Raw genomic sequence first — 27,203 nt, 5'->3', positions numbered from 1 at the left:
TGTCCGGCTCTTGATTTGGGCTCAGCTAGCGATCTCAGGGTCACCAGATCAAGCCCCACCTCGGTCCCACCACAGGCTGCGCTGGGCATGGAGCCAACTTGATGTTCTCTCTCTCTCTCTCCATTTGCCCCTCCCCCCTCTAAAACAAACGAAGAAAAAACCCCCAAAACCAAAATGGTTGTGGATGGGTCATTACTGTGAGACAAGTTTGTGGTGATCTGTTTGGATTTATCAGCCTCATCACCATAGGGTGCTGGTCATTTCTGGCTCACTTTTTCCCTGACCTCCTGACCCATATAAACAACTGCCTATCCGCCCATTAGCCTTGCTCATCTATATGTCCCTTGCTCCACAAACTCAATATATTCAAACTGTCCTTATTGCCCCTTCTCCAAAACCTGTGTAGTTTTGCTTCAGAATCTTCATGTTTTCCTCGTCCCAGTGATAGATGTGAATATACACCCATTTTGCTGAAGCTGAAACCGTATGTCCTAGGCTCTACTATCTCCCTTAGCTTTTCTGTCTGATCAGTTATCTCCAAGGACTTGCCCGCCTCCGGTCCCTCTTCATCACATTTGCTGCTGCTGCTCTGGTTGGCCCTGTTCTCTCTGGGCTGTGTGGAGGAATGGAGAGAGAAACAAGGGAGGGCTTAAGCATAAGTGTGGCACATATCCCCCAGAGGGCAAAACTTTAAAAGAGAGAGGACAATGTCTACACAAGCAGGAGATTATGAGCACAAAGTAGGCAGATAAAAATTGAGGAATATATGAATATGGGAAAGAACCAATTAGAAATCTTAGAAATGGAAAATATAGGGGCGCCTGGGTGGCACAGAGGTTAAGCGTCTGCCTTCAGCTCAGGGCGTGATCCTGGCATTGTGGGATCGAGCCCCACATCAGGCTCTTCTGCTAGGAGCCTGCTTCTTCCTCTCCCACTCCCCCTGCTTGTGTTCCCTCTCTTGCTGGCTGTCTCTATCTCTGTCGAATGAATAAATAAAATCTTAAAAAAAAAAATGGAAAATATATACACGGTAAGTGAAATACAAAAAAAAAAAAAAAACCCTACAAAAGATAAATAAAAACAATAAAATGCATAGACAAAGTAACCCTAGAGTAGATTTGGCTAAAGAGAGAATTGATAACTTGGAGGATGAAAATGAGGAATTTATCCAGAACATAGCCCAAAAGATGAAAGAATGAAAAATATGAATGCGAAGTTGTCTTAAAAGGGCACATTAAGAGATTTTGGCTTATGTCTAATTGGCAGTCCTACTAATAAAGAATGGAATGAATGGTGGAGAGGCAATATTTGAGGAGATCTTGGCTAATATCTTACCTTTGTGGAATTGAAGAGAAATTACACAGTGGGAGAGAGCTGGGGCTCTGAACTTGTCTGGTTGGATGAGTAGAGGCTCTGCTGTGAGGAGCTGTATGGACTTAGTACTTCGTCCAAGAGCCACAGGAAAAGGAAAGGTTTATAAGCAGAGTATCGCCATGGTATGATTTATACTTTTAGAAGATTTCTCTGCTGAAATCCACTTAGAAAGCAGCCTAAAATCTGCAATTCATTTTCAAAAGGAAAAGCAGAAGAGTTCATTTTTGCTCAGTTAAACTGAAATCTCAGCTGAGGGGAGAAATATGTTTGCTGTCTTTTTCTTTTTGTTTTGTGAGAGAGAAAATGAAATAAGATTAATTAGGCAGTCCTCGCAATAGTCCAGGCAAGAAATGATATGCTGTGGCTTAGGATAGTGATGAGAGACAGAAAGAAGTGAAACGTATGTCTCATCAAGATGTATAAGAAGATTAAATTAACAGGAAATTAATGATTAATATGAGGAGGGGTGGGAGGGAGATGGAAATGTTGATGATTTCAGGATTTCTTGTGAATAGCTGGGCAAATGGTTGTAGCAGCTATCACGACAGAAAACACTAGTGGAGGGGTATTTAGATGGACTCAAAGTCCAGAGCCTTTCAGATGGGTTCAGGAGAATAAGACAGGTATCTATATAGCTGTACCTCCTTTCAGATTTTCTTTGGGTTTCAGTACACTTGGCCAATTTGTCCACCTGTGTGTTCTCTCAGCCTCCAGGGCAATCACCTATCATTAGAAAATGCACATTTGATTATGTCACTTTCCTGCTTAAAAGCTTGTGATGGGTCCAAATCATCAAGAGTTGTTTACAGGACTTAGACATCTTTCGCCTCTCGCTTTCTTCTTTGTTCCCTCTCTCCCATTCGTGCATATTACATTGTCAGCTTCTCCGTTTCCCACACGAACATCCATTTAGCCATGACTTTGCATTCACTATACCCTCAACGAAAAGTGCTCTGAGCATCTATTTTTAATTGCTTCTCTGTTCCCATGGGCAGAATAAAGAAGAAGGTTTAGAGAGTCACCTGTGAGATTGACTTGGTGGGGCTGACAGATAATCGGAAGGGCAGGGAAGCTGTAATGTTGATTGCAAGCTTATTTTCTGGCTAACTGGAAGAAGATGAGTAAAAGTTGAAAACTGAGAAAGAGAGTTTTGGGGTAAGGTTTGAGTTCGAGATTATGGAGAGATAGACACTCAAGTTAAAATGGCTGAGACAGAAAGGGACTATAGGCAAGTGAGGGCTGGAGGTGTGGATTTGAGATTAAGGTGAGAAGGGGACCCAAGCACGGAGAATTCTTCTACTGGATATCAAAAGTCTCAGGGTTGGGGCTCAGTTGATTGGGTGTCTGACTCTTGGTTTCAGCTCAGGTTGTGCTCTTATGGGCTATGAAATCGAGCCCGGCACTGGGCTCTGCCCTCAGCAGAGAGTCTGCTTGAGATTCTCTCCCTCTGCCCTTTTCCCCAGTCGTGCATACATGCATGCATGCTCTCTCTCTCCAATAAATAAGTAAATCCTAAAAAAAAATGGCTTAGTGTTGGGGCATGTGGGTGGTTCAGTTGGTTAACCAACTGCCTTCGGCTCAGGTCATGATCTCAGGGTCCTAGGCTCAAGCTCTGTGGGGAAATTGCTTCCCCCACTCCCTCTGCCCCTCCCCCCTGCTCATGCTCTCTCTCTCTCTCTCTCTCTCTCTCTCTCTCTCAAACAAATAAATAAAAATTTTTTTAAAAAAAGTTCAGTGTTACCTTAGGATTTCATCATAATTTATGTGGATAATGCCTGATGCAGGGTCATCTACTATTCTCATGGTAGTGCTAAAACATCGTGCCTTTAATTGTATTTATCATGAACTCACTATGTGCCAGTCTGTCCATAATTCCAGCACCCTTCCCCTTGGCTGTTAACTTTGGGCACTTGGGCTTGTTCTCAGTGACCAAGACACCAGATGTGGGCTGGAGTTAAAGAGCAAGGCTTCTGGAATTATATAGGTCTAGGTTCAAATTCTGGCTTTGTTCCATATACTTTGAAGCTTCGAGCAGCTACTTAATATCTCAAGATCCTCATACAGTTTTCTGTTTTGTAAAATAGACTTAGTAATACCATCTTGTAGGAGAAATATGGTAGTCGCCCAATAAGTTGCTACTACTATTATCATTAATATCAGAAAGGCTGGCCAAATGGTAGATAATAAAAGTCTGAGTTGGTGATATGTCAAAGGTAGTAGGGTTTTAGAAAGTGTGTGAGGTCGTGGCCCTTGTTTGCATATTCCAGACAGTTCCAGAAGAGCCTGTTTTACTATTCAAGGCTATAGTTTAGCTTTAGATTGTCATTGTCCCATTCCTGGGACCTATATTTGAGAATTGGAAGCCCATGTCCTTCACTGCTTGCTGGCAGATGTCTTAGCACATCCATTACTATTCAAGAAAGAAGGACGAATTGGCATTAGTGCATCCACTCATGAAGAAGTAAATCCACTACATAGTGAAGAGAGTCAAGAAGTAAAAGGGGGGGGGAACTGGAAAAGTAAACTCACTTCTTAAAACTCCCTTTACCACCAGTTCCTCTCAGTGTGCTTTTGACTGCTGTGTTATATCCAATCTCAGTTTCTTTGCAGTTGATAAGCCTTCATAATCCTGTGTTTAAATTGAACCTGAACCTTACTTTGCCTTCAGAGCTTTATCTGGCTTTCTTGTATCTCACCAGGTCTGATAATACCCTATCCATTGGGGTTGACAGTCATTTCCGTTTATCCTACTAAGCCTGCCTGCCTTTTAAATTTTATTTATTTATTTATTAAGATTTTATTTATTTATTTGGCAGAGAGGGAGAGTGAGAATGAACACAAGCAGGGGGAGTGGCAGAGGGAGAGGGAGAAGCAGGATCCCCTCTGAGTCTGATACAGGACTCAGTTCCAGGAACCCAGGATCAAGGCCTGAGCCAAAGCAGATGCTTAACTGACTGAGCCACCCAGGCACCCTGCCTTTTAGATTTTAAACCATGCACATAAATACTGTTCACTTCCACAAATGAACTTGACACCATTAGTCTATTTCATGTGAGTGAAGATAGGCAGACCATAAGACCTGGCTTGGTTTGCAGTGTGAATCCTTCATTTTCACATAGAGAACACTTGGTTGCAAGTGTGTGGTGGAGTAAAATGGTATGCCAGCCAGTGGAGAGTCATCTGGGCGTACTTCTTGGAGAGGACAGATATTAAGGAAGGTTGAGAAGGATATGGGAATTAAGAAATTGTTGCTCCCTGAGATATTGAAATTTGGGGAAAAATTGTTTCTTGTATCTCCAGCAACATTGGTATCAGGACAATATAAAATAGTCCAGGACTACGAAGGAGAATCACAGAAGATAACCGATATGAGTAGTGCTTCATTTTTGCATTGTTCATTTTTATATTTTTGTCACTTTCTAAAATTTCAGTTTCTCTTACAATCAAAGAGAAATACAGGGTCTGCTGAGAAGTATATCAGAATATCTAAGAGAGAAATGTTTTATCACTTGTCTTTAACCCACTAACACATGAGTGCCAATGATTTATGTCTTTGCTCATCTATGCAGTCCAGTGATTTTTGTGACACAAAGATTGTACTTTATATGCTAAAATGTATTATTTAATTAGTTTCATGAAGCTTGAAACAAATCATTGTAAGGAAACTATTTTTGAAATGAATCCTCATTTGTCAAGGAAAAGGTGGCATAGTCTGTCATCTTCCAGTTTTTAAAATTAACATGATACACAGGGTTTTACTACTCTGGAGATGTCGTTGTGAGCCCCTTTGTCACTTCTGACAATTCCTGCAGTCTTGTGTCAGTGAGTCACATTGGAACTGTTGTCAAAATACCTGCTTTCCAAGAACCAGCTAAATTTTCCCCAGAAATGTGTGGTTTTTGTCATTCTCCTGTAGATTATTTAGGCTGCTATTAGGAAAACAGAGGAAGCACACCCCTCAGAGTGTATCAGATTCCTCCTTGCTAAAGGTATATGGCTCCGAAGCATGGAGAGTTGTTATAGGGCTCTTTGGGGTGGGGGGGGGGAGATAGAGCTGTTCTAAGATGACAGGTGTCATTGACACAATGTCAGGAAGCACCTCCGGGAATGAGGCTGGTTATTGTACATTAAAGTTTCTCCAAATCATATTGTAGGCTAAGTCGTAGTTAACATGCGTTTCCCTTCTCAGAGGTGTCCTGACGTTTAGAAGCTGGGTTTCTTTTCTTCCTGGGCCAACATTACTCATAACTGCCGTGCAGAATATGTTCAATGAATTTCCATTTATAAAAGCAAAGTAGAATCCCAAGTGCTGTGCTGTATCGCCTCAAAGTGTCAGAATAAAGCATCTGTCACATTCTTTTAAAGCATTGGAGAAAAGCGTTTTAATAGTCTAGGCCAAAAAACTTTTAAGTCTTTGTGGAAAACAGTTTTGCAATTAAAGGACTGTAAGGCGATGGCCATATGGAAGGGCCGATGCATGGCAGGGATTGGGGATTGCTTCTGCTTCCCTCTTGCTCCGTTCCGTCTTTAGCTCCTGCCTGAGTTTCAGCGGCAGTCAGAAAGGGACCAGAAGAAAGGGAAAGAAGCTAAAAGTCTGAAAAAAGAAGATGTGTTCTTAATCAAACAGTATGCATTAATTGCATGCCGTGCGGGGATCAAGCAGCCACTTGCCTGGGAGGTGACCGAAGGGGTCTCCAAGGTGGTCTCTGCCTCCAAAGCAAGTATGATCAAGTGGGCAGACGAAATGAAAATGAGCCGAAGGAAGAAGAACAGGAGGCGATGAGAGCCAAAGGCAGCAACGGGGCTGGAGTCACTCAAGGAAGAAAGAGGAATTGGGTATTCATCCATGTATTTATGTAATCAACTTTTTAAAAAAGTACCTGCAGAGTGTCCCAGTGGTATATGAGAATTGAAAGAGCCTACTCATTGGTACGTCATGCAGAGCCGTACTCTGTCCTAGGTGCTGTCTCAGAGGTTTTGTTCATGCCGTCTCAAGTCAGACTCATGACACTGTAGTGTGTGAAGGACTGTTTTTGTTTTCAGAAAAGAAGACGGAAGCACGGAGGGAAGTTGTAAACCTAAGGTTACAAAACCTGGAGCTGCAGAAGTTTGGGGGTTCAAGCCCAGGAAGTCATTTTCTAAAGTTGTTCGAGAGCTCAGAGTTGAGGGAACATTTCCAAAAGCGGGGAGTAGATAAAAATTCAGCATTCTAAGTAGTTTTCTGATGTCCATTAACTTAATGTCATCACAGAAACATCCCCCCCCCCCCCCCCCCGGGTCATTAAAAACATTCTAAACGAATGCTGTTTCAGTGAAGCCAGTTTTTCTTTCTGGGGGTTGTCCATTTTAGGACAAGTGTGTGCCTGAGAAGTGACTGTCAGGGGCAAGAACTGCAGCCCACCATCTGCAAGTGCTCACAGGAACGTGGTCATATCGGCTGGGGGTGCTGCCCACCTCCACAGGCCGGTGTCAAGGCTGCAGCGTGGGCACCAACAGGCTTAAAACCCCCGAGGTGAGCCTTTGGGCTCATCAGTCGCCAGGCCTCGACCAAAGGACAGGAATAGGCGGTTAAATAGGAAGTGTGCTCCTCAGAGGCATGTCAGGGAGGGGAGGCGGCTGCAGCAAACCGGTGGGGCTGTCTCAGGGAAGGAGCCTGGAGGCAGGCTGGACTCTGCACCACCCCCCCGCCCACCGCCCAAAATAAACAAGTAGGGATTCCCAAGGATGTTTCTTCTCGGGGTTCTCTGATGCCTTACAGGAACCATGTGGTTTGGGTGGGAGAACCAATATTTTAAGAGATAAAAGGGAGCCAAGAGGAAGATCTGGTTTAGTAAGGAAGATGAAGTGTTAAGCCTGAAGGGATGACGGGACCCACGTGGACCCGCGAGAGGGGTTATTGGAAATGCTGGAGACAACCTTAGAAGCGGGGTCAGAGTGAGAGGTGTGGATTCAGGAATTTATGATACTGGCATTTCATTAAAAGCAAGGGAGAGATAATAAAAAGGAAAGCAAAGGACCAACACCCACTTTAAGGACCAGAGAGAAGAGAATGTTGCCAGAGACAGAGATTAAAAATGAATTGTTAGGGAATTTGGCCATTCTCAAAAATCTAGCTGACTTTATGAAAAGTAGATCAACAAATCTTTTTGTATGGGAAATTTGCTTTCTGGACTCACTGCCTTGGGCAAATTAAGTTAAATAAAGGAATTATTTTGGAGAATAAGAGTTAAAAGTAAAAGGGAGGAGTAAATCTTAAAAAACAAAAAAAGCTATTCCTTGACTATAACTGTTGGCACATCGTACTTTGCCAATCAGATTCATATGGAAACGCATACTTTGTTTGACAAATAAAAATATTTCTGCCAACATTAAGATTTTCCCGGAATAATATAAAATGAAGAAATACTTTCGTATGCTGCAAGATGACCTCACCATTGCTAGGGAAGGAGGGAAAAAGAACGTGGTGGTCTGAGGCCATCCCTGATTCCCTGCATGTTGAAATCTGATAACTGTCTGACCCTCCAGGTTATCCTTAAAAACATTCCTGCTCTTACCATCTCAGTTCACTGCTGAGGCCAAGAAGATAGTTTTGACCTTCAAAACAGAAAGCTTAAGGAATTTACAGTTTTTTAAAAATAATTTTAAGTAGGCTCCACACCCAGCGTGGGGCTCAAATTCACGACCCTGAGATTGAGAGTCGCATGCCCTACTGACAGAGCCAGGCAGGTGCCCCAGTTATGATTTTTTTTGATTATGAAAACATACTCAGCTAGTTAAAATAATTTTGTCTCAATATTCTAAATCCAGATATATTCAGAGTGTAGAATTTTATTTCTAGTTCTTTTAGGTTTTTGAAATCACAGAGAGAAGAATCAGTTTTCAGCCTTTTAGACCACATTTTCTTTTCTCCTGAGCCTTTTCTCTCAATGAGGTGAAAGACAGATTGTTCATCGGGTCTACTGAAAGCTATCAAGATGTCACCCTACTCTCAAGTCTTAGCCATCTGGGCAGACAGGCAGAAGCCTCTTTTGTCGCCTGAGCAAATGTTAACTAAAACACGGGCAGAGCTGGTGTTTGGCTTGGAATTTAAGTCAGGCAGAGAGCTCGTGTTAGACTGAGGGCTGTATAAAGGAAGTGAGAAAAGCGGTGACATCAGACTAGCATGTTCTGCTTGGGGCATCTTGTTCAGTCCTGTGTATGGTCATGCTGCTCACCTGTGTGACCTTGCTAAGGGATGGTGACAGTCATTTGACTGGTATCTGTTTTATCATCTGTTGAATTGCGCTCGTCAGCAGCTAGCTTGCTCAATGCTCTTCCAAGCCATCAATCACAGAACTCCTTCTAGCGTTGTCTGTGCAGGGAGTAGTGACAGCCTTCACGTGTCTAACCACTTATGGCCAGCAGCTGCTTAGAGCCACCCGGGGTAGTTTACATGGTAGGAAGGAGGATGTGTGCTAATAAATCCAGGCTATTCTTCAGAATAGTTTGCTTTATGTTCAACTTTTTTTTTTTTTTTTTTGGTTTGTTTTTAACAGAAAGTGAATGTGTGGATTTTCCATTAAATAGAAATGTACTGAGTCTCTTTGTAGATTTTATTAGCACCTGTATACTGTGGTAACTAGTACTGAAGGCTGGAGATTAAATAGATGAATTAAGATTTCTTGTTCTCAAGGGACAAGAAGATAAGACAGGCAAATAAAGATAAGACAGATACAAAGTTTTCAGGAGTGATTTATTTAATGTGCTAAGTACATAGAGGGAGTGATCTCTGTGTGGTTGGGGAGATAATGGACATCTGCTTGAAGGAGGTGGCTTTGACATGGATATTAGGGATAGTAAGTGTTCATTGTTAGAGCTGAAACAGAAAGAAGGAGAGGGACATTTCAACAAATGGTGTAAGGTGAAAGTATGGAAGTGGGATTTTTTTGTTTTTTGTTTTTTGGTGAATCAGAATCCAGAAACATGGGCAACATATACAACATTAGTAGAAAGTTTGACTGCTTGAGCCCAGATCATGGAAGGCCTCAGATGACAAGTTAATGAAGGGACTTATACCATATAGGTAATGGTCATTGGGGATCTGTGGAGGAAATTAGAGCGACAAGAGTGACCTGAACAGAATTTGTAGGGAAAGTCTGATTTTGTCTGGTTATGGTCCTTGTAGGGGTTGGAGAGCAAGAAACTGGAGATGTGGAGACTTATTTGGAAGGATCTAGTGATGGGGTCTTGAGAACTCTTAATAATGGTGGTGGTAAGGTCTGGAAAGGATAAAGGGGAAAGAGGTTGTGGAGGAAATAATGATGAAACTCAGTGTAAAGTTGTATATCACAAAATAGGGTAAAGAAAAGGGAAAGGCAAAGATGAATTCTCTAGAAATATATGTGGGAAAAAAAACTGCCCAAAGTAGGCAAGTCTAGTGTCAGAAGTCATGGAAGATAGGAATGAGAGTTTGATGTGCCGGTGAAACATTGACTGAAAATTTGTGGTGAGCGGTTAGTAATAAAGAGCTGGCACTCAGGAATGGTGCTGGGACTCGGGAGGCAGAGTTAGAGGTGACGACACTGGGGGAATGTTTGTCTGATAGCAGTAGTTGGGACGAGGAATGTCTGTATTTTAGAAGAATAGTTAGGAGGTGAGAAGTCATGTGAAAATGCTATAGAGCCTTGTAACTAAGTTGACCTGTAGAGTGAAGGAATGAGGGCTAAAGATGTTCCCAAGCAGGAATGGTGCCCTGAGAGCAAGGCGTCATGGTGGGGGTGGGGGAGCTTTGGGGCCAGGCTATTGTTGGGGCAGATTGGTGGGTGAGCGTGATGGTTTTTGTTTGTGTCTTCAGTAAGATGCCTACAGGAAAGTCAAATGCTATATCTAGCAAGCTGTCAGGGATTTGCAAGAGAGTATTTGGGGCCCGAACTATATATATGCTCAGGGCAGTTGAAGTGAATGAGGAACTGACCGATTAGGTAAAAGCGGAAGAGACAAGCACAGAAATTTGGTGTTAGGTAGCTGGAGGCAAAACAGAAACAATGAAGGCTCTCTTGGATTATATTGAAGGTTTATTGTTTTAAATGCTAGGAAACTGAAGGAAATACTACAGGAGCTCTGGAAATACGGTTTCAAAAAGAAGGTAGTGGTAATAGTGTCCAATAAGGTGGCCTAATTGAGGGAGCTGAGGATTGAAAGGTCATTGCAACTAGCTTCGGGTGTAAGGGCTAATGCTTCGTTGGAACAGCAAGAAGAATGGAGGGGCAGTGTGGGAAGCGGGTCCTGGAGCCAGCCCCCATCCTCACATAACGTTCAATTTAAGTGGCGAAGTCTGCATGATGCGTGCATTATGTTCAGTTAACTGTGATTCCTTTTTTCATTGATAGTTTAGAGCTTTTCTGTAATCTTTGTTAAATTTCTGAGTTCCCCTGTGGTCTGTACTGCTTTCATATATTCAACTGAAGAATATTCTAAATATAATAGTACCCCATAGACTGCTGTCTTTTCAGATTTGTTTCCAAATCTATGAATCAGACCTGAATGAAAAATCTAAGAAATTCCTCTCTGATACCTCAGTGAGGAAGTCTAATTCTGGGAGCTGTTGTTTTAGATGTGTTCTCCTACGTCAGCCGCAATGCTTTCTTGGTCTGATCTCTTGTTGTGGTATAACTTAAGGCGGACACCCAGCCCTGTGATTTAGATTTCAGTTTTGAGGGGGCAAAAAGTAAGAGGAGGGGGCTTCTTGAAATACGATTAGCCTGGAGAAGGCTCTGACAGTTGGAAGTGCAAAGTCATCTTCTGGGCAGAGTTTTGTTCCCAAATTCCTTTGTTATCCGGTTGTGAGAAACCTTTGCCCCTTAACTCACTGCTAAAGCCATCAACAGTGGACAAGTTCTTACGAAGCCCTTGGCTTGTACAACAGGTAAGTTCATTGTAAAACCCAATCTCCATTTCTCATCTCATTCTAAAGGAGACCAGCTCAGGATGTTGGGATACCGAGGTACCTTTCCACTCCTCAGTGATTCTATGTGCCCTTTCTTCCCACTGGGTTTTTAGTCAGCCATTCTTTTGATCACATGGGGGTGGACTCAGTCACAGAGGCCAGACCTCTGGTGGCAGGGAGTTCATTGGAGGAATACTGAGGACCAAGCTTTTAGCTGGGGCTGGAGGCCCTTAGAAAGGACTGTGAACAGTGTTCAGAATTCACCAACAGGGCAGATATAGTAGCATCTTGGCCAAAGGCAAGGACGTGAGGAGAAAATGGAACCTATTCCGTGATATGAGAAGGTAAGAAGCCAGAACCCTCACCCTTTTTTGAATTTTTTTGCTCATTCAATTAATTCTCATTTAATTTAATTCTTATAGCAGCCCTGAGGAGTGGATGGGTCCTGTGCCCATTTTACAAATAAATTGGTTGAGGTTCAGCAAATTAAGGAAATTGTAGATTACACGGCTGACAAGTTAACCGAACTAGGATTTGAATCGGTTCTGCTTGATTCAGAATTTCTTTCCCCATACCATATTGCTCTTCAAAGGGACAGAAGCAGAACATGTTTATATGTAGACAGCTTTTTGTATGTTTGTATCTGAAAATCCAAGACCATGTGTTGTATTTCTTTGATTTTTCTTCCCCCTTTGTTTCTTGTCTGTGATTTGTCCTTTCGTTTGACACACTACCGCCCACCCCAGGGGACAGACAGGGTCTGTTTGCATCCAAAGTAGAGAAGTTTCAACTTCCCTGGGTGAGCTGTGTGTGTGTGTGTCTCTCTGCTGCATTCCTTCTCTGGGGAGGCAGGCGGAGCACAGCTGTGGCTATTGGGCCCAGAGCACAGCTGTAGTCAGCCGGCCAGTCGACACCGCGGCACATGGTGTCACGATCTCATTACTCAAGTGTGTCCAGCTCAAGCTGCTGCATGATTGGCTTTGGTCAGGGCCACGGTTAGGAGAGGAATTCTATGCACTTGGCAGGAACAATTTCGCAATGCTTCATATTGCATTTGCCACACGTTCTCGTAAAAATATCATGAACCCAAGCTTGTTTGCATAAAGCCAAACTGCTGGTTGCCAGCTTCATGTACTAATCCCGAGGAATTCTGGTTATCATTTGACCTTGGGGCTTTTGTTGCCACCATGTTTTCATCTTGATTTTAACACAGCTAAGTTAAATATGATGCATATTTTGTTCAATTAATAATGTTAAGAATAGAAAAGAGGACCACAAGGTCAATAAATCATTAATGTATTTGGTGGTGATGGCAGTAGATTATACTTTGAGAAAAATAACCGACTTATTGACAACAGCCAAGAATAGCAAATGTAAATTCTCCTTACTTAGATATCTTTTTATTAGGCTTCTTTTTCTTCTTCTTTTTATTTGAAATGATGAAATGAAACTAACAGCATTTCCCTTTTTTGCTATTTTGCAGAAAAAACCGCTGTCTGCAATAATAAAGGAAGTCTGTGATGGGTAAGTATTACTTAGGATTCATCTGAGTTGCTTCAGTCCAGAAATTGAGAAGCTAATAAAGTATTCCTGAGCAATTATAAAATGTTATTCCTAACATGAATTACTATGTAAGATTTACATGCCTTCTTACACCAAAAAAATTACTGTTGTTCCTCAAAGAGCAGAACGTGTGAAATGGCTGGTGAATGCACACTGGGATCGGTTTTATTTATTTTGAAAAGTTGTGGTTCATTCGTCCTACTCAGCAGGGAGCCATCTGAAGTTCCTGAGGTTAAATACACACCTCGTCTGATATAAATTGAGAGGACCATTTAGGTTCCCATAGAAGATAAAAGAATTAAAAGACAAGCCCGCGTGTAGTTTGGCTGCAGGAACTTCCTGGTGTTGGAGCTTTCTGCCTTGTCTTTGGCCCTAACAATCCAAAGGAGAAGCACATAGAGAAGTTGCATGAGGTTTTTCTGCTTTCAGAATTAGGAAGCGAGTCTTACTTGGAGTTTATTTAAGACCTGGGATACTTAAGGGGAATGTTTCCATCTGCAGCAAGCGTACTGATTGGGGGGTTGTAGAACATGGAGGGAATGGGAATGAAACAGTTATCAAAAATTTAAATCCCATTCCCTCTTTCTGCTCCACTCCTTCAAAATGGGGAAGAATGTAACTTTGTATTTAAATACCCTGGCTCAAAGACACAAAGACGAAATATTCCAGGCACTAGGCGAATAAGACCAAGAAGATCATGGTGATCCTCAGTAGGAGATGGTTGGTCAGGCTAATGTCCTTTTGTTTTAGGAGCTGCACTGTGGGGGGTGGGGTGTTGGTGTGGGCCCAATTCCAAGGGTAGGGTGCTCCATTCATCTAACTGTGTCATGCTGTAGAAATGAAAATGACCATCCTTTGTTTTTCTGATCAGTTCATGCTTGTGTTTTTAAGGTGGTCCCTTGCCAACCATGAGTACTTTGCACTGCAGCATGCTGATAGCTCAAACTTCTATATCACCGAAAAGGTAGGTCAACCACATTATTTGATCTGGGGCACTCGTATCTAAAAAAATGAAAACATGACTGATATTGCCTCTGTTCAGGACTAGACGAGACATAGTGGTCTAAATTTTAAATCCCTACTGTCCATGAAAATAGAGGGTACAGAGCAAACAACCGGTACTATAGTATTAACAAGGCAACATGCAGCCCGTTGAAGAGTGAAGACCAGACATGTTTCTGTATCCCGTTTTGGGAACTACCCTTGCCTTCTGACAGTGAATTCACAATAATTTTTCTTTCTTATTCCTTGGCATTTATTTGATATTTAATGACTCCTTTCTCAGACTTTTTGTTGTTGTTGTTGTTGAAGAACAGTCTCTAAGTCCGATTTAAAGTGGTTGAAACGTGACAAGAAACCTTTCCAAAGGTGGCATTGTGTAGACACGGAGTGTTCTATGGCTCCTGAGAACTTGCTTTCTTCTTGGGTGATTTTTTTTTCTTTATTCTTTAGGAAGCTTGGAGGAGAGGGAGGGAGTGGTAAAGACTACAGTTGTTCTGGCAGCAAGTAAAAGCAATGTCTTAGGGAGATCCTTGATAGGAGAAGGGAAAGCTAATATGGGCCAGGCCCGTTTATGGATTTATTCCTCAAGTCTAACCTGTCTAACGCAATACTGGCTTTGGATAACAGATAAGAAACTGAATCATAGAAGTCCGATGGCTTGGCCAATATCTCAGTGGTAGTAAATGATAGAATCAAAAAAGGAAGTCCAAACTTGGTACTTCTGTCACTTTGCCTTTTGGAAATTTCTAGAAGAGCTTAGCATTTAGCTCAGTTTTATGGAGAATTCACTGAAATAACATAGAGCCAGTATTGTCCTCGTGGAACTTTATAACCTTGTGGGCTTGGTGGGGAGGGAAGGGTCAGCCCTGTGAACAGTTTTCATTACAACAAGGTGGTCAGTGCTGGGACAGAAGTGAATACAAAGTGCTCCTGGTGGAGGGGGCATTGGATGACCTCAGGCTCCAGGCTTTCTCCTCCCAAAGAGCAGTCCCTAGAGTGACTGTAAGTTTACCCATGAATCAAGTGTGGTGCAAGGTGGAGGCAGTAACAAGGGTCCTGTTGCTCTGTGAGGGCTTGCTTTCCCCAGAGGAGTGTGTGTGTGTTGAGGGGAGGGGGTTTAGGTGGGGGAGGGGCTTCAGTCCAGCCCAGAGGGAGTATAGCCAGAGGCCTGGAAATGCTTCTTAGAAATTGCTTTGTTCTTCCCAGATGGACCCTGGAATTTTCATAACTGATCATGTTTTCCTCTTCATACTAATTGACAGAAAGCTGAGAGTAAACAAGTAGACTAGATTTCCTGGCCTGTGTTGTATTTAATTTTGCTTGTTCCTTTGATTGATTCCACAAACACTTAATTTCCTGTCTTTATTTTCCCTTAGCTTCATTTTCTCAATATTTTCCATTTATTCTATACTGCATTTATATGCTCTGCATACTATTCTTTGTGAGATAAAGAGGATATAAATAAATAAGTTAAATATTTGCAGTTAATGTATTGCTGTGGCTATCTTTCAGCAGAATTCTGCCTCGTTTCAACTTGGTTAGCCTTTTAGAGATATTCAAATATTTCAACTTTTGTGGTATTATCAGAAAGGCGCTTGGATGGTTTTCTGCTATTTGGAGCATAATATAAGAAAGTATAAAAATTATTAAGTGATGCAATTATAGGATAATAGAAGTTATAATAGGGTTTTTTAAATATCACCAATTAGTGGGTGGTGATATCAATGTTATTGGCTGCAATAGCATTAAAAATGAGAATATAATAGAATAAGTCACAGCACATCACCTATGTTGTCCGTAAATCCTTGTGTCGTACACACACATACACAATACATGTATATTGTGCTGGGTTTTTCCCCTGGGTTGTGGTAAAACCACAACCAAAAGTCATGGAATCACAAATATCCCTGCTTTTGATTCATCCGTATTGGCTTGTGTCCCCTGGGATTGTCCTGTCTTCTGTCCTCATTGTCAGGAGACCTCAGTTTACTGGAGATTACTATGATGAGACTGAAGGGAGAACCTTTCAGATATGTACGTTTTCAGATCCCACCCCCAGAGACTCAGACTGAATCGGCTTTGGAAATGGCCTAGGATTTTACATTGTTTTACAGCTTCCCTGAAATTCTAATGTGGAAACCCCGGGACTTGGAGGAGTACAGGACTGGGGCTGCTTTTTAGTACCAGTACCCTGTGTACCAGACTGTGTATCATGAACAGAGGTTATGCATGAAGTTTGACTTAGGAGTGTGTTTGTGTGCAGCCAATTCTTAAAATAATTTAAAAATTCAAATAATATTTATGCTTCTGTTCTAATTAAAATTAATGTATACTCAGAAAATTAAAACTACTCAGAACAGTGGGAAAATTGTTATTTTATCAGGCATTCCAGTAATTTTTTTTTTTTTAAGAAAATCTTGTGTTGCCTGAGGAAACTATTAATGTTGAGTTTGAAAGGGACCGCCATCTAAGTCTGTCACCCAGTCTGGCCATCTTCAGTGGGCGATAGCAGAGATTATTCTTCTATTAAGAGTTTAGGGAGTGAGAAGACTCATCTTCCCAATCATTGCCCTTTGTTTGTAAATAAAATGTCATCACTCTTCCTCCCGCAGCTGTTCCTGGGCACAGCTGTGTGTGCATGTGACACAGAACTCAACTTGACATGCATAGGGCAGGGGAGGGACCTCGGATCCTGGGTCACAGGGGTAAACGTGGGCTGCCTCCAGTCTGCTGTTAGGTCTGTCTAGGTCCTTGCAAGTACTCCTATAAATAGAGCCCGTTTTCCATTTTGAAGTAACGTATTTAGTATCATCTTGGTTACTTACAGCCCAGTGAGTTGTTAGGTAATATTTGCATTACCATAGTAACTGGTGACTAATTTTTGAAACTTATGCATTTTCTTCTTAGTTACTGATTTTCACTTGCATATGAGGTGGTCTCCCTCCTTCTGCCAGAGATAAAATATCACCTGTAATTTTAAAGGAGAAGAAAAATTCTCCAGGCTCGACAAGCTAACACATTTTGCGACTGATGGATGGGTGCTTGGGACTCTCTTCTAAGAGCCTCGGGGAGACACCTCCCCTACTTTTCTCATGTTAGCCAAGCATATTTTCCAAAATAGTCTTCATTTGCTTATTGGGTCATTAACTTTGGTTTTTCAGTGCAGTGGGAGAGATTGTCCTGTTGTTGGGTAGCACTCAGCAAAAGCATTGCATGCAAATGCCTTACAGAAAGTTAAGTCAGCTACTCACAAGTTCAAATTCTGCCCCAGAAACTTTTATGTTTCAGGGTGATGGAGGGGGGGAGGAGATAAAAAATAAAAAGTGAATTGTGTATCTTTTTTTAGCTTTATTGAGGTATAATTGACAAATAAGATTGTAAGATATTTAAGTGTACATCATGGTGATTTGACATATGTATACACCGTGAAAGGATTCCCCCCATATAATCAACACATCTATCACCTCGTCTATTTATTTATTTGGTGGGAACATTTAAGTTCTACTCTCTTAGCAAATTTCAGTTACATAATATAGCATTATCAGCTATAATCATATAGTTTACATTAGGCCCTCGACCTTGTTCATCTTGTAGCTGAAAATTTTTGTTCTTTTACCAGCCTCTCGCTATCCACTCCAGCTCCTGGCAACCACTTTTCTTTTCTTTTCTTTTCTTTTTTTTTCCCCAAGATTTATTTATTTATTTTAGAGAGAGAGAGTGTGTGAGTGGGGGGAAGGGCAGAGGAAGAGAATCTTCAGGCAGACTCCCCACTGAGCGCAGAGCCTGACACAGGGCTCCATCTCATGACCCATGAGATCATGACCTGAGCCGAAACCAAGAGTCAGACATTCAAAAGACTGAGGCACCCAGGCGCCCCAACCACTCTTCTACTCCATTTCTATGAGTTTGACTTAAGTGATACCATGCAGTGTTTGTCTTTCACCGTCCCACTTACCTCACTTAGCATAATGCTTTCAAGGTCCACCCATGTTGTTGCTAATGGCAAGATTTCCTTCTTTCCCATGGCTGAATAATATTCCATCGTATACATACACCGCGTATTTTTTATCCATTCATCTGTGGATAGACACTAAGGGTGTTTCTGTACCATGGCTGTCGTGAATAATGCTGCAGTGAATATGGAAGTGCATGCGGTCTCTTCAGTAGCCTATTTTCATTTCCTTTGGGTAAATATTCAAAAGTGGGGCTGCTGGTTCATATGGTAGTTTTATTTTTGAAATTTCTCCATACTGTTTTCCCTCTTGGCTGCACCAATTTACATTCCCACCAACAGTGTATGAAGTTTCCCTTTTCTCCACATCCTGGTCAACACTTATTGATGTATTTGCTGATGGCCATTCTAACAGGTGTGAAGTGATAGCTCATTGTGGTTTTGGTTTGCATTTCCCTGAAAATGAGTGATGTCGAGCACCTTTTCATGTACTTGTTGGCCATCTGTATGTCTTTGGAAAAATGTCCATTCAGTTTCTCTGCCCATTTTTTAAGGGGATTGTTTGTTTTTTTTGCCATTGAGTTGTGTGAGTTCTTTGTGTATTTTGGATATTAACCCCTTATCAGATATATGATTTGCAGTTGTTTTCTCCCATTCCGTGAGTTGCCTTTTCATTTTGTTGATGGTTTCCTTTACTATCAAGAGGGCCTTTTAGTTTGACATATCCCACTTGTTTATTTTTGTGAATTGTACGTTTAAGTATTCCAGTGGAATTTGTCTTTCCCAAAACAGTTTTATTTATTTGACAGAGATAGATACAGCCAGCGAAAGAGGGAACACAAGCAGGGGGAGTGGGAGAGGAAGAAGCAGGCTCATAGCAGAGGAGCCTGATGTGGGGCTCGATCCCAGAACGCCGGGATCACGCCCTGAGCCGAAGGCAGACGCTTAACCACTGTGCCACCCAGGCGCCCCCCAAAACAGTTTTATATAGAGCGAATGCTAAGCATTTCAGCTCATTATCTCCTTTCCAGCAGGTGATGCATGTGTTATTGTGTCCATTTTACAATGCGGGAGACGAAAACGAGAGAGGCCAAGCAACAGGTTGTTGAGGTCATGCACATGGGCAGTGGTCAAGCTGAGGCTTGGACCCAGGTGATCTTTCTGCAAAGCTTTCTAGGTCATCTCCTGGAAACCCTTAGTCCCCACTGCCTGGGCCCCAATTTGTTCATGATGCCTTATCTCTCTCCACTGACCCCAGGCCAGTGATCCTGATGGTAACCAGCTCAAGAAAATTAATGCAGGAAGTTACAGCCTGTGAGCACAGCTTCAGTCTGTGGCTTCTTTATTCCCTAAGAGGATAACTTGGAGGAAGTTGTAATAGGTAGTCTTCCACTCACGGGGGATTAGCAAAATACAGTTGACCCTTGAACAACATGGGTTTGACCTACACGGGTCCATTTATACATAGATTTTTTTCTTTTTTTATACATACAGTACAGTTACTGTAAATGTATTATCTCTTCCTTATGAATTTCTTGATAACATTTTCGTTTCTCTAGCTTTATGTAAGAATACAGTATATAATACATAATAACATACAAAATATGTGTTCATTGGCTGGTTATGGTATTGGTAAGGCTTACAGTCAACAGTAGGCTATTAGTAGCTCAGTTTGGGGGGAGTTAAAAGTTACATGTGGATTTTTGACTGTGGTGGGGGTCAGTGTCCCTGACTCCTGTGCTGTCACTGGTCAGCTGTACATTTTCATTTGCCTTTGGTATGGATTGTATGATTGTCTAAGGTAGTATTATTGCACTAATACCGTTCTTTTAAGGGAAGTTGCCTGGTCATCCTTAACCCTAAGCATGCAGAGAGCATGGGGCATGATGAAGGCTGCCGTCAGTAGAGTGTATACTCTACTGTTAACCCCTACTACCACCTGTTTCAGAATGTATGAAGTATGGTGATACTCCTTGACAGGATCTTATTTAGATGAATTCTTATTGTGTAGTAACAGAGATGACCATGACTCATTTGGGCTCTCTCGGCAAAGGTGGTGCCAGCAACCTATGGGAAGGAAATGAGGTCATTTGAGGGGCACCCCTTTTTATGCCATTTTCACTTCCCAGGTGCTCTCGGTTCTCAGAGGCCTTGAGCCTCCCAGAACGTGGGCAGATAGGGATTGTGTCCCTGGGATTTGTATCCCTTGCCCAATCAGGAGACCACTTGATTATCATGTGGCATTCATTTCAGTTATCATGCATTGAGTCCTGAGCTCCACAAAGAGCATAGTGAGAAGAATATGTTCCATTCTCTGCATTTGTGACCTCAAGGTCTAGTGGAGGAGATAGTCTTGAAATGGGCACAGGTTTTGAGGAAGGGGAGGAAAGGGCCAAGTAATTATAGAAGAGAAGAGGGAACCAAAAGGGTCCTGGAGCAGGCTAGCTATGTCTGACCTGAATTTGGGAAATCTATTCCTTCAAAGACCGAACTCCCTTTGTGAGTTTTAGCACCCTGGCTGGCCAGTTTAGGAGTTACTTGGCTGGGGGAGCAACTGCCATGAACATTTGTTGGATGATTGTTATGTGGCAGTTTCTCCCTGGCAAGAGCTTCACATGGACTGTTGTCTTACTGCATCTTAAAAAAAAAAAAAAAAAGCCTATGAACCAGGTTTTGTTGTTACACATTGCAATTTCCAGAGGGCACAACTGAGGCTCAGGGTAAGTGAGCTGGGTCTGGGCCCTGGAAGACTGATTCCAGAGCCAGCGTCCCAGGCTATTAGGCTGTTCTGAGACAGGCAGGCATTTCGGCAGTTCTCATCATGCCATACCATGAATGGGAGGTATGCCAGCTCTCGGTGCTGGAGATCAAAGTAGATCTTTCCATCCTCTTCTTTTGCCTCCCCGGTTTCCTCTGCTGAACGTCCTCATTCTACCAGCTCTTGGTCCTCCAGAAAGCGTTTGATACATACACCTTTGACCTAGTAACCCAATTTGATCGGCATTGCTGAATCAAGTATTTCGCCTCAGAAATTTCGCAAAGGTACACACGTCACTAGTAGAGCTTCTTTTCCATTTGGGACAAGGCTAGTGAGCCCAAGGGTACTGGTTTCAAACTCTGTGTGGGACGGCCAGCTTCATACAGAGATGGTGGATGGCACCTCTGAATGGGCTCAGCTAACACAGGGGCACATATCTCTGCTGGTCGCTATACCGAATTAGAGCAGGGCTGGCTCAAGAACACCATAATGAAAACGATACAAATTTGTATGTATGCCTTGGGTAAGTTTTATTTCAAACGTACCCCTTTTTGTGTGATGGACATAGGCTATCTAACAAGAGAGAGAGTAGGGGCATTTGTGTTAGCCACATCTTCCTGTTTCGTGTTGGTGTCCTTAAGCACTAGACATCTCACGCCAACTTGGTTCATCTTTTAAAAGTGGTTAAAATTTTGTGGGGTTGGAGGTACTTCTGAGAAAAGATTGGTGAATTTTCTTCTGTTTTAAGTGTAATGTGAAAGTGTAAAACTTTTTGAATAATAAAACTACAGGACAATAGAATTAATAATATTTTTCAAACTGTAGATCATCACTCATTAGTGGGAATGAAATCATTTTAGTCAGCCAGAAGAGCTTTAAGAATGGACTATAAAAGTGTACAAAAATATCAGTCTATTATATGTGTTGTTCTGTGAAATATTTGCTTCTCATACATTCATAGATAATACGTGGATAGTCTAAGTTTTTCCCTTGCCTTGGGGTCAGAAATGTTTGAAAGTCACTGAAAAATCATTACAAGGGAGGGTTAACTAGGGAGAATAAAATACAAGGCTGTATTTAAGTTTAATAGTTAAAGAAAGCCTCACGTTTGGAGTGTGCTCTTCCCTGAAGAAAGTAACACACATACACAGACCACCACCACCACCACCACCACCACCACCAAACAAAATACAGAGCCAACTGAGGCATGTCTTTTCCTGGGGAGCTGTCCTGCTCCTGGTTCCTGGGAGGAGCAGCTCTATGACCTGGTGCCGTGTGTCCTTTTCCTGTTGCCCACAGCTAATGGCTCCAGGAGCTGACACCTTACCCTAGCTGGGCCCCCATGTGTTCTCTTCTGGGAATCTGAAATTGAGAGGTGAGTGGGGTGATGGTGTTTGCTGGAATGGGTCCTATGGAATCACATTTGATGGCAGATAAATCTTCCTGCAAGCTTGGTGGACCGAGCTGTAAGGGCACAGAGTAAAACCAGCCTGCAGGAAGGATTGAGATTAAGTGGGGATGAAGTCTACTGAGGGAGTCAGAGGAGCTGGAGAGGGAGAAGCTTCTCATCCTGATTTCTCTCTCTGCCTTCTGTTTCCTGTCTTTGCACCCCTGTGAGAGGACCTGCGGGGGCCTTTCAGTCCTGCCCCTTTACTTAAACCACTTTAAGTTGGTTTTAGTTACTCTTGATCAAAGAACTTTCACTAGGATTGGCATCTTAATTTGAGCAAACCAGAACCCAGGAATGTTGTAAATTTCCTGACCCAGCCACATTACACTGGCTTTTCTGCTGCCTGTGGTATAAGATTCTAAATTTGTTCAGCAGAAGCCACTGTTGCTGCCTCTGCAAGCCTACCCCTCAGCCAGGTGTGACCAGCACGGGCCACCACCTGCAGACCTGGGCCAGTGCCCCAGGCCTGGCTCTCAGCAGGCAAGAATGCAAAGAAAAATGTTTCTGCTTTTCACCTTGCCCTGTGCCTTCAGCTCCCCTAGGGCTCCTGACTCCAAGCATTTCTCTCGTGCTGCCCCTTTGCTCTCTCCCTTGTCTTCCCTCACAACCTGGTGCCTGCTGTGGACTTGTTAAAGACTCCACATTCACACGTGCCTTGCTGCTGAGTTCTTTCTTTTTTGACTTGTGATTGAACCTGACTTCTGTTGTGGATGCTCCTTGCCCTAATGGCTGCTGGAATGCCTGTTACCAGCTTTTGGAAAGCACTGGACTCTACTAGACAGGCTACTTGTACTGGATCTGCCAGCTCATAATCCAGGTCTGTCAAACAGAAGCAGCCATGCCAGCAGGAAATAAAAAAACACAACAACAACTATGTATGCATATATTCAATAAAAGAAACTTGTATTGATTTTCCCTATGTGCCAGGCACTGTGCTGAGCTCAAGATAGTTCCAACTTCTTGATTTTCAAAGTCCAGAATGGGAGAGAGACAGATAAGTATTTACCCCAAATTAGCCAGCTACAATTTTAAGTGTCACAAAGGACAGATGAAAGCATCCAGACCTAATTTAGCCTGGAACAGGTGACATTTAAGCAGAGATCTAAGACAAAGGTAAAAGGGGAGGCACTTAAAATGGGCAAGATGTATCTAGACAGTTTTTACAGAAGCCTCAATTGTCAAGGCCTTGTAAGGCCATAAGAGGGATTTTAACTTTTTTTTTTTTTAAAGCGGGCTCCACGCTATGTGCTATGCGTGGAGCCCAACACGGGACTTGAACTGAAAACCCCGAGATCAAGACCTGAGCTGAGATCAAGAGTTGGATGCTTAACCAACGGAGCCACCAGGTGCCCTTAGGATTTAGACTTTATTGTGAGAGCACCAGGGAGCCTTCAGAGGGTTTTAAGCAAAACCATAAATGATTGGACTGCAGGCTCCCCTGGGCTTAGTCTGAATGCACCATATGGGAAGAGTGGTCAGCCTATGCTAGAAATGATCAGAAAACCATTTATTATGGAGAGGAAAGAAATGCAAGGGTAGTTTGAAATGTATCTAGAGACTGACATCAAATGCTGAGTGGCACTCTTGATTCCAAGGTGAAATGGGACCAGATAAGAATCTTCTTGAAATGTCTGCCTTTAAAAAGCTTGCTATCTATTAACCTTCTTGATATCCTGGCTAAGGTTAATAATAACACATTGCAGTTAAATAAAACTGCTCTTTTTATTTATTTCCGTATCTTCTTGATGAATTTGTTAATTTACACAGCCAGATAAAATGTTAAACTTACACTTACCTGACTAACATTCAATTTTAACTTCCCTCTTGGGTACTCCTAATTTAGGATGTAAAAATTTTCAACATATATTCATAGGCAAATAGGTAGAAAAAAATCTGTAATAGATAAGGGCATAGGAATACAAGAGGGAGAAAATGATTTGCTCAGATTTGACAGTTAAACATGTGCTGGGGGAAAGATAATGAAGTGCCTGATTTCACAGTTTTCAGTCTGGAGGTAGACTGGATTGACACCAATTGATTATTGTGGGGGGTCACGTTTGGAAAGATTATTGGGAATATGATTTTTGAGTCAATTAGGTTTACGCTTTGACCCTGTGTTTTTGGACCTATATGATTCAGTACACATTAAAAAAGATCTTTTAAGTAGAATCTGAACTCTTCTGCTTTATTTTTTAAACATCTGACTCATACACCATAAAATCTGCCCAATTAAGATATATGCTGCAATGGTTTTAGTGTATTTATGGTATAACATGTAGTGCTTTACCCGTCCCCCCTGGGGTATTTTCATTGTCCATAACTGCAGCTCTCAGACTTAAATGTAGATCACGTGTTAAATTAGAGATTTAGATTCAGTAGATTAAGGCTGGGGTTCGAGCATTTTTAACAAGCCTGGGTGGTCCTAATGCCATATTTGAACACTACCACTGGAAGTGGGAGCAGCTTCTGGATCTTTCCCCTGATTCCTGCCTATGATGAAAACCCATATTACGAATTCTTACTGCCTTGTAGGCCTGTGTGCTCCCTGAACTGGAGGCATCATTCTGGTTGGTTTCTACTGTTGCTGAGAGAGAATGAGGTCCAACCTCCTCACTTCCTTCACCTGGCCATCAATGTGCATCACAGTCTAACCCCATGCAACATTTTCAATGTTGCTGTCTTTCTCTTGTTCCCTCAGCTTTAGACAAGCTGCCTTAGTGTTCTCCAAATAAACCTTGCTCTTCGAATTTAATCCTGCTCCTCCTGCCCCTCCCTCCCATTGTGTTTCAGGTACAAGGTAGGTGTTGGGGGTAAAGACAGGAAATGACATACTCCTTGCTTCTGGGGAGATGACTCTTAGCAACAAACACACATTGGAAACAGTGTTATTAAAATAACCACCACTTCAGGACAGCTGACCTCCTCTTCAACCAACCCTAAGTTGTTTGAGCTGGAAGAAACCTTGACTACTTGCCTGAAATAATCTTTTTTTTGTTTTTAGATTTTATTTATTTATTTCAGAGAGAGAGAACGTGTGTGAGTGTGTGCACATTGGGGGGGGGGGCGGGGAGTGGGGAAGGGGCAGAGGGAGAAGCAGACTCCCCACTATGTGGGGAGCCCCGCTCTGGGCTCCATTCCAGGACCCTGCGATTGATCATGACCTGAGCCAAAGGCAGATGCTTAACCAACTGAGCCACCCAGGGGCCCCTTGCATGCAATAATCTTAACCAGAGTTTTGGAGATTAGTTTCTTAATTTAGTCCTTTTGTGAATTTCTTCCCTTCTCTACTGCTGTCAGAATCATTGCTTCTTTAGGTTACTGTCTCTTAGGTTCATTTGTTAGCTAATCAGAACCTGCATCTCTTTACTGTTGCCTTGAACTGATATTTAACTATTTGTGTGCTAATTTGTATTTCTTCTCTGTGGGCTTAGAAATGCCTTGCAATCAAAAACTGTGTATTCCACCTCTAGATCCCCATTACAGTGTCTCACCTGGTTCCTTGAACAAAATAAGTAGGTGTTTGAGGACTGTTTGTTGATTTAATGTGATGCAGTTTTCTTTGCAAATAGAAAGTACAATTAGTCTCTTAATAAATTATGTATGATGTTGGTTAATTCAATTACCAGAATATGCACATACACTTTCAGATTATTCGCCGTGGAGGAATTGTAGGGTGAGTAAATGAATCTTACTGCTTCTCTTGGAGTCTTAAATCAGTGTTAAAAAGTTTCGACTGGCTTTTGGTCCCCCACAGCTTATTATCTTTTCCAAAATAAGTACAGTATATACATTCTCTCTCTCTCTCTCTCTCTCTCTCTCTCTCACACACACACACACACACACACACACACCTATACTTAGTTGGATATCAATTAAAAATGTTTGAAGATACATGAGTTTTCATAAAATAATAAACCAGTTGCATGGATTGAAGTACTTCCTGTTTGGAATAAATGATCCATTTCTGAGAATGTGGTCAACCTAAGGAATTTATCTCCAGTTCACAGCAATAGCCATGGGGAGGGAAAGTAAGAGCCCCCCCGCCCCGTACCTTATATTATACAAATAAATCTTTATTGTGTAGATAATCAGCCAGTAATCCAGTTTCAAAGTCAGTATAATCATTTTTTCATTGTGGCAAATAACAAACTCTAAAAAATCAAACTGTATTTGTGAATGATAATTTACCCTTAATTATGTGATAGTTCATTTCTGAGAAAGTGTGTTTTACTTTATCTCACTGTGGGGAACCATTAATATTCATGTGGCTCACCCATCTCAAGTTCTTTATTTCAGGCAATTGGCTCTGAGGAAGCAGTGGTTACAGGAGAGCAGAGAGAATGCTAGGCTTAAATAAATACTTCAGAGTTTCCGTGAAGGAAAATAGGACCCATGACTTAGGAACCTTGTTGGCATTCTCTACCCCACCCCCCACATACTCTTTTTCATTAAATGAAGGAGAAGCTTAGGATAGTCACACTCCACTGTGGTGACCCATTTTCCAATAACCAGTGAACCACTGAATGCAACTCTTTGCAGTTGGCATTACGTGTACATATGGTGGAAACAATTCACCAAGAACAGAGGTTGGAGCAAGAATTTTGACCAATACAAAGAATGCTTTGAAATAGGTCATCTTGTATTTGCTTGTGTCTTAGTCCTTTCAGGCTGCTATAATAAAATACCATAGACCGAGTGGCTTATAAACAACCAAATTCTATTTCTCACAGTTCTGGAAGCACCTTCATCTTGGTGGATTTGGTGTCTGGTGAGGGCCTCGCTTCTTGGTTCGTAGATGGCCATCTTGTCACTGTACCCTCACATGGCAGAAGGGTAGAGAAAGCTCCCTAGGGTCTCTTTTATAAGGGCATTAATCCCATTCATGAAGGTAAAAGCCCACCTTCCCAAAGCCCCACCTTCTAAAACCATCACTTTGGGCATTAGGATTTAACAAACAAATTTTGGGGAGACATAAACATTCAGTCTGTAACATCTGGCCACATGCGAACCAACAGTGTTTTATAATCATCCCCAGACCTTACATTTTGAGTTTCTTCAAGTCAGGAACCAAGAGATTATTAATATGATTAACATTTAGATTTTATTAGACCTATTAGATTTTTCCCAGTTCTGCAGATGAAGACAAAAGGCTGGCGTTGAATGACGGGCAGCATGATAG

General features: G+C 42.1%; 1 protein-coding gene across 14 annotated transcripts in view; it reads left to right on the top strand.

The window, feature by feature from the left end:
• The window catches only part of ELMO1 (engulfment and cell motility 1), a 690,097-nt gene that overhangs the window by 292,314 nt on the left and 370,580 nt on the right, over positions 1–27,203 (top strand). For 10 of the 14 annotated variants that reach the window (XM_057304123.1, XM_057304122.1, XM_026509354.4 and 7 more), the window contains 2 exons: positions 12,783–12,823; positions 13,754–13,826. In XM_057304123.1, the coding sequence (XP_057160106.1) occupies positions 12,783–12,823; positions 13,754–13,826 (114 nt within the window). Of the gene's footprint in view, positions 1–12,782; positions 12,824–13,752; positions 13,827–21,873; positions 21,950–23,254; positions 23,371–27,203 lie in introns of those variants that run through there. The other 4 variants (XM_057304125.1, XM_057304127.1, XM_057304126.1 and 1 more) reach the window with 4 other exon arrangements.

The sequence above is a fragment of the Ursus arctos genome, unplaced genomic scaffold, assembly GCF_023065955.2.
Source record: "Ursus arctos isolate Adak ecotype North America unplaced genomic scaffold, UrsArc2.0 scaffold_3, whole genome shotgun sequence".
NCBI classification, from domain to species: domain Eukaryota; kingdom Metazoa; phylum Chordata; class Mammalia; order Carnivora; family Ursidae; genus Ursus; species Ursus arctos.
This window is presented reverse-complemented; position numbering and strand designations above follow the sequence as displayed.